Source organism: Gavialis gangeticus, unplaced genomic scaffold (assembly GCF_001723915.1).
Source record: "Gavialis gangeticus isolate Ggan-Ray unplaced genomic scaffold, GavGan_comp1, whole genome shotgun sequence".
Lineage (NCBI taxonomy): Eukaryota > Metazoa > Chordata > Crocodylia > Gavialidae > Gavialis > Gavialis gangeticus.
In genome coordinates this window covers 43,112,872-43,119,960 of record NW_017729031.1, presented here as the reverse complement: position 1 = coordinate 43,119,960, position 7,089 = coordinate 43,112,872, and the positions used below count along the sequence as shown (strand labels likewise).

General features: G+C 64.1%; 1 protein-coding gene across 1 annotated transcript in view; it reads left to right on the top strand.

Moving 5' to 3' along the window:
* OBSL1 (obscurin like 1) overlaps positions 1-7,089 on the top strand; it is a 45,471-nt gene that overhangs the window by 37,311 nt on the left and 1,071 nt on the right. Inside the window, exons 17-24 of the mRNA XM_019522836.1 lie at positions 991-1,260; positions 1,900-2,166; positions 2,483-2,749; positions 2,949-3,061; positions 3,273-3,426; positions 4,209-4,454; positions 4,695-4,799; positions 6,948-7,084. Of these exons, the coding sequence (XP_019378381.1) occupies positions 991-1,260; positions 1,900-2,166; positions 2,483-2,749; positions 2,949-3,061; positions 3,273-3,426; positions 4,209-4,454; positions 4,695-4,799; positions 6,948-7,084 (1,559 nt within the window). The remainder of the gene's footprint in view (positions 1-990; positions 1,261-1,899; positions 2,167-2,482; positions 2,750-2,948; positions 3,062-3,272; positions 3,427-4,208; positions 4,455-4,694; positions 4,800-6,947; positions 7,085-7,089) is intronic.

The following is a 7,089-nucleotide window of genomic DNA, read 5'->3' as shown; positions in this document are numbered from 1 at the left end:
CCCCTGCCCCTGCCCCTGCCCCTGCCCCTGCCCCTGCCCCTGCATGTGCCAGTGAGTTGGCCTGACCCTTGCCTGGGCCCCCATTCTGCCCCATCCTCCTGCCCTACCCCCTCGTGCACCCCCCCTTCATGCCCCTGCTGCCCTGCGCTCACGTGCCTCCGGCATCCTGTGCCGTTGGCCCCTGCCCCTGCCAACATGAGCCCCTGGCCCGCAGAGGCCCCGGTGCTGTTCGTGAACAAGCAGGAAAAGCAGGAGAAGGTGCTGGTGCTGGAGGGGGGCAGTGCTGTGCTCTCAGCTGTGGTGTCCAAGGAGCAGGCTGCGGTCAGCTGGGCCGGGCCATGCGGCGCGGTGGCCGCTGGCGAGCGCTGTGAGCTGCGGCGGGAAGGCCGTGTGCACAGCCTGGTGCTGAGCAATGTGGGCAAGGATGAGGCTGGCTGCTACACCTGCATTTCCCGCGACGACCACATGCACTTTGACGTCAGTGTGAAAGGTGAGGGTGGTGGACACTGGAGCCGGGCTGGTGTGGGGCGGCTCTGCGGCACGGCCCCAACCCTGTGCTCCGCCTCGTGCCCCCAGAGCTGCCGGTGAAGTTCGTGCGGGGCCTGTCGGACGTGCATGCACACAAGGGCGAGACGGTGCTGCTGTGGTGCGAGCTGTGCAAGGCACGGGGTGACGTGACGTGGCTGAAGGATGGGCAGGTCCTGGTGCCCGGCGGGCATGGTGAGGCCCGGGTAGAGGGCCGGGAGCGCTCGCTGGTGCTGAGCAATGTGGGGCCTGAGGACGCTGGCGAATACTGCTGCGAGAGCAAAGATGACCGGACGCTGGCCATGCTGACCGTGCAGGGTGAGGGCCGGGCTGGCGGTTAGCAGGTGTCAGGGCCCTGGGGAGGTGGGTTGGGGCCACAGGTAGTGTGGCAGGCCCACGGGTACAAACCTGCCAGGCTCCATGGGTGCTGGGGATGGCCTGGCTCCCTCATGACCCTGGCTTCAGTCCCCAGGGTGGTGGAGATCATCTCGGAGCTGCGCAACCTGACGGTGATGGAGGGCGAGGATGCCACGTTCAAGTGTGTGGTGTCCCCGGAGGATGTGGCACTGACGTGGCAGCTGGGGGGGCAGGTGGTCGCACCCTCAGAGCGGCTGGTGGTGAGCACAAATGGGCTGTGCCATGGCCTCACCATCCGGCAGTGCCAGCCAGGGGATGCGACTACTGTGACGGCCAACGCCGAGGGCCTGGTGAGCGCGGCCCGGCTCAGTGTGCAAGGTGAGAAGAGCTGGCGGGGTTGCAGGGGCCGTCTGGCAGCAAGGGGCAGAGGGTGCAGTGCAGCCACCAAGGTCCGTGCTGGCGGCCGGGTCTGTTCTCTGGGGCTTCTTCCCCCGGTGCGTTGGTCTGTTTGGGGTGAGGCCTCCCCTGGGGGCTGCCTGTGGCCTGGGGGGTCTGTTGTAGGAGCCATGGCTGGGGGTCTTGGAGCTGGGAGCCCCTGGGCAGGGACAGGCACAGGCTCCAGCACAGGCCGCTCATGCGCCAGGTGGGGGAGTCTGTTGTCAGCAGGGAGCGGGGGGCTCTCTTGGGACTTGGGCCCCTGACACGTGGTGCTGGGCTCTCTCGGGGCACAGCATTCCTTGATGTGTGGTATTGGGCTTTGGGGGTGCAGGGGTCCCCGGCATGTAGCATCAAGCTCTTCAGGGTGCAGGGGCTCCTGGCACGTGGCATCAGGCTCTCTCAAGGCAGAGGGGCCCTTGAAACGTGGTGTTGGGCTCTCTGGGTGTGGAGGCCCCTGGCATGCAGCATTGAGCTCTCTCAGGGTGCGTGAGTCCCTGTGCCAGGCTCTCTTGGGGTGCCCTGGCTCGTGGCACCATGGTCTGGGGCAGGACCTGTGACACAGGGCGGTGGGCCTTGCAGAGGCCGAGGTGCTGTTCGTCCAGAAGCTGCAGGACATGGTGGTGGAGGAGCTGCAGGACGCCTGCCTGGAGGTGGAGCTGAGCCACGCGGGTGCTGAGGTGCAATGGCTGAAGCAGGGGGTGCTGCTGCAGCCGGGGGCCAAGTACCAGCTGCAGGAAGCCGGGCGCCGGCGCACCCTCACCATCTGCAGCCTCAGCCCCTCAGACCGCGGCACCTACCGCTGCGAGACCCTCCACGACCGCACCCAGGCCAAGCTGAGCGTGGAGCGTGAGTACCCGCTTCCTGCCTGGGCACCCAGCTGGTGCATGCCCAGTGCTTCCTGGGGCGAGGCAGAGGTGGCCCAGGGTGTGGAGGGCAAGGGAGGCTGCGGGCAGGGTGCAGAGGGGATGGGGGTGGCCTGGGGTGCAGTGGTAGGGGCATGCCAGGCAGGCATGGGCACAGCCTGGGAGCATGGGGGCTGAGGGCAGGATGGGAAGAATGAAAACGGGATCCAGGAGGATGATGCCGTCTCGGCGGGGCTGGGTTTCTGCTGCCCCTGGCCCCATGCAGCAGGAGCGGCCCCCCACGCCAGTCTCTGGGGCAGCCCGGAAGGTGATGGTGCGGAGGCCGCTGTCGGACGTGGAGACCTTCGAGAAGGAGATGGCCACGTTCGAGCTGGAGCTGTCCCACGCTGGTGTGGCTGGGGCCTGGGCACGGGATGGCGTGCGTGTGAAGCCAGGCCCCGCCTGCCGGCTCAGTGCCACGGGCTGCACGCACAGCCTGACGCTGCTGGCGCTCACACTGGAGGACTCGGGAACTGTTACCTTCACCGCCGACAGCCTGCGCTGCAGCGCCCGCCTCACTGTCAGGGGTATGGCGGTGCTCGGGGCACAGGGGCTGGTGCTGGGAGCTTCCCTAGAGCAGTGCCATAATGGAACCCAGCAGGGTCTCCGGTGCTGTGAGCTTCCCCATGGCAGTGCCCTGCCTGTATCCCACTATGCCCCGTGTCCTGTTGCCTGGAACTCCCCGACTCTGGCTGATTTTGGCTTCCTGTCCCATCCCTCCCACAGAGCGCCCGGTCACCATGGTGAAGACCCTCCGGGATGTGGGTGTCCCCGAGACGGGGGCAGTGAGCTTCGAGTGCGAGTTGTCCCGTGCCTCTGTGGAGGTGAAGTGGTACAAGGTGAGTGCTGCCTGGCCCAGCCTGACTGTGTCCCCATTGGCAGCCCACCCCCTTCCCTTTCCTTTTCCCCTGGGCAGGGGCTGCCCCTGCGCCAGGGCTGCAGGGAGAGGAGCCAGCGAGGGGCAGCAGGCCCTCTGCCCCAGTCCTGCCCCTGCCAGGGCTGCTGCATGGCCCCCAGGGCAGCCTGGTGACCCTGCTGCTCTGGGTGCAGGATGGGACGGAGCTCCGGGCAGGGCCCACCTGCCGCCTCTACTCGGTGGGACGCCGGCGCATCCTGCAGCTCAGCCACTGTGGCCTGCCTGACGCCGGTGTGTACACGTGCGACGCCAGTGATTGCCAGACCTCCGCCACGCTGGCGGTCTACGGTAGGATGGGGTGCGGGTTGCACACAGCTGGGGGTGGGGAGAGGACAAGGAGTGTGGTGTCAAGCACAGCAGGAAGCCCAGAAGCCGCCCTGCACATCTGGGTCACTGAGACATCGTGGAGTCGTAGGATCCCAGTGCCATGGGGCCGGCAGGGACCTGTGGGGTCACATCCAACCCAGGCCCATCCAAACTCATGGCTTAGTCCTTGGCCACTGAATAAACCAGGGCCAATGCTGATGTTCTTGGGGCTTTGGCGGCGCTTCCCTGGTGTGTTGCAGCCAGGTCTGAGATGCTGCTGTCACGTGTGGCAAGTTTGTCCTTAGACGGTGCCTATGGGGGAGACTGTGGACAAGGCCGACTCCTAAGTATTTGGGGCTGGGCTCAAAGCTGTGACTGGATTCCCACAAAAGCTGCGTCTCAAGCAGGCATTTGCTGGGTGCCAGTGAGCGAAACGAAGAACAAGCCATGTTGTCAGGCTGGCTCCAATTATTAAAATGGTCTTCCTTCGCCAAGCCCTTCCTGAGGGTGGTTCCAGCCCCACTAGGGTCAGAGCCCTGCGCTGGGATGGCGTCGTCAGCGGAGATACGTTTTCTTAATTGTGCTGACCTCTCACCCCCACCCCCACAGCAGCAGGCTGGGAGCTCTGGGGCAGTGGGCTTCGTCAGGGCTGGGGGTGGTGCCAGGACCAGCCCAGACCAGGCCACATCCCAGGAAGCAGGAGGCAGCTGGGCCTGGCCGGAGCATGGGCTGGGCTGGGGGAAGCCCCCGCTCCAGGATCCCCTGAGTTGCTGTCCCATGCTGGAGGCACCTGGCCCCTGGGGCCCCCTCCCAGCCCTCCCCACTGGGACCACGTCCTGGCCTTGCAGAGCGCCGGGTGCACGTGCTGAGGGAGCTGGAGGCCGTGCGCGTGCGCGAGGGTGAGAACGCCGTCTTCACCTGCGAAGTGTCGCATGAGGACGTGCCGGGTGAGTGGTTCCGCGACGGTGAGAAGATCAAAGTCTCCGGCACCGTGAAGATTCGGCAAGAAGGTGGGTGAAGCCCTTTCGGCCAGGCTGTTCCTGGGTCCCTGCTTTGCTGGGCACGCTGCAGTCCAGGACCCGTGTGCACGGCGGCTGCTGGCCTGTGCGGTTGCCCACTGATGCCGCCTGGGGACTGCCGTGTCCCCTGCCAGCAGCCGCTGTCGGCATGGCTCCATGCTGTGCCCTTCCCAGGGCTAGGCTGGAGCTCTGTGCTCATGGGACACCCCTCACGCCCCCTCTCCCTCCCAGGGACCAGGCACTTCCTGCTCATGTGCAGCGTGCGGCCAGAGGATGCGGGGCAGATCCGGTTTGTGGCCAAGACGGCAGCCTCTGACGCCAGTCTGCAGGTGGAGGGTAACGAGGCCTCTGCACCTGCCTGCCCCCGTGGCCCAGGGAGCGATGGGGGTAGCACTGGGGGGCTGGCTGGCTGGGGCATGGGCCAACAGGGGCACGTGTGAACAGGGGGCAGGCCGGATCGGGTAAACATTGGGGCTGTCATGTCCTGGGTCAGAGCCCAGGTCTGTCTTCAGTTTCCTGTGTCCTGCAGTGGCAGGGAGTGAAGGCTGGAAGGGAGAGCGAGCTGGGCACGAGCAGGGTTTTTTCCATGTGCAGCCTCCAGCATTTAGGGTCGAGGCAGTTCTGATGCAGAGGTCGTGCCCCTTGCCTCCTGCTCCTGATGCCCCTTTCCTCCAAGAAGGTGTCAACCCCTTGTGAGTCTGGCTACGTGCTCAGCTTCCACGCCTGGTGGAAAAGCAGTGCACGTGATATACACTGGCTTTTGCAAGGCCTTTGATATGGTCTCCTACAGCATTCTTGCAAACAAGATAAGGAGTCTGGGTGGAATGAATGGATGAATGAACGTAAGATGGATAGAAAACTGGCTGGAGCATCGGGCCCAGAGGGTAGTAATAAGTGGCTCAATGTCTAGTTGCAGCTGGTGTCAAGCGCAGTGCCCCAGGGACTGGTCTTGGGGGTGGTTTTATTCAATGTCTTCATTAAGGACCTGGAAGATGGGATGCAGCACACCCTCGGCAAGTCTGCAGATGACACCAAGCTGAGGGAAGTAGTAGTTACGCTGCAGGGTAGGGCTGGGATTCAGAGGGACCTTGACACATTGGGGGATCGGGCCAAAAGGAATCTCGTGACATTCAACAAGGACAAGTGCAAAGTCCTGCACTGCAGAGGGAGCGATCCCCTGCACTGGGGCAGGCAGGGGTGGGGGACGGGCTGGGCAGCAGCTCTGCAGGAAAGGACCTGGGCAGACAGGGGACAAGAAGCTGGACAGGAGCTGGCAGTGTGCCCTTGGTGCCAAGAAGGCGACTGGCATCCGGGGCTGCATGGGTAGGAGCGCTGCCAGCAGATCGAGGGCAGCAATTCTTCCCCTCTATTCGGCACTGGGGAGGTCACATCTGGAGTCCAGTGTCCAGCTGTGGGCCCCTCACTATAGAAAGGATGTGGACAATTGGAGAGTCCAGTGGAGGGCAATGAAAATGGTTGTGGGACTGGGGGACAGGACTGGTGAGGAGAGGCTGAGGGAATTGGGCTGATCGAGTCTGCAGAAGAGAAGACCGAGGGGGATTGAATAGCAGCCTCCACCTCCTTGCTGGGGGGCTGCAAAGAGGATGGAGCTGGGCTGGTCTTAGTGGGGGCAGACAACAGGACAAGGAGCAATGGGCACAAGCTGCAGCAAAGGAAGTTGAGGTTGGATATTAGAAAAAACTTTCTCAGCAGGAGGGTGGTGAAGCACTGGGACAAGCTGTGGCAGAAGGCCATCTCTGTCTGCCCAAACTGCCAGCTGACAATCTGGTTACCATGGTCACTGCAAAGGGGCAGCATCCTCTGCCCCATCTCTTCAGGTAACCCCGAGGTGTGACCTGAGCTGGAGACAGTCCTGAGGGAGGACACAGGCTACTTAGAGAGCTGGTGGCATAAAAACCTCCAAGGATTGAAAGACCCGGGTAGACAAAGTCTTGTCTGGGATGCTGTGGTGGGGGCTGGTCATGCTTTGAGCAGGGGTTGGACTAGAGCTCCCTTCCAGCCCTCGTTGTCTGTGATTCTGTAAAGGCCACGAGTCCCCCCCTTGAATGGCCCGTGGAGGGGACAGGACAGCCTGGGCTTGACTGGCAGCTGCCAGCCTGCTCATCCCATGCCAGGACCCCTGCTCTAGCTGGGCAGAGACAGGCAAGAATAAATCCCCAGGGACTTTCTCTTCCTTATTCAGTGCGGTGCAAACCCTGCTCCTGTCCTCCTCCAGTGTCTCTTCCAGACTGGCCAGGCCTGGCCTCATGAGTCTCTCTTAGGGAAGCCTGTGCTCACCCCCTCACCCTTGTTGCACGCAGGGGGTGGGGGGCTGAGGCAGCGTGAGCAGCACAGGGTGGGCATGGGGGTAAGTGGCAGGGCTGTGGGGCGGCTGGGGGAAGTCAGAAGCCACGGGCAGCTGCAGGAAGGGTGGGGGGAGGTGCTGGCCCCCCCAAGCACAGTCTCACCCCACTCCCATTGCAGCGCTGCCCATCCGGATCGTGCGGCCGCTGCGGGACAAGACAGTGCTGGCGCAGCACAAGGCCACGCTGGAGTGCACCGTGTCTCACACCCGTGGCCGCGTCCGCTGGTTCCGCGGCGACACCGAGATCTTCGGCGGTGGCGA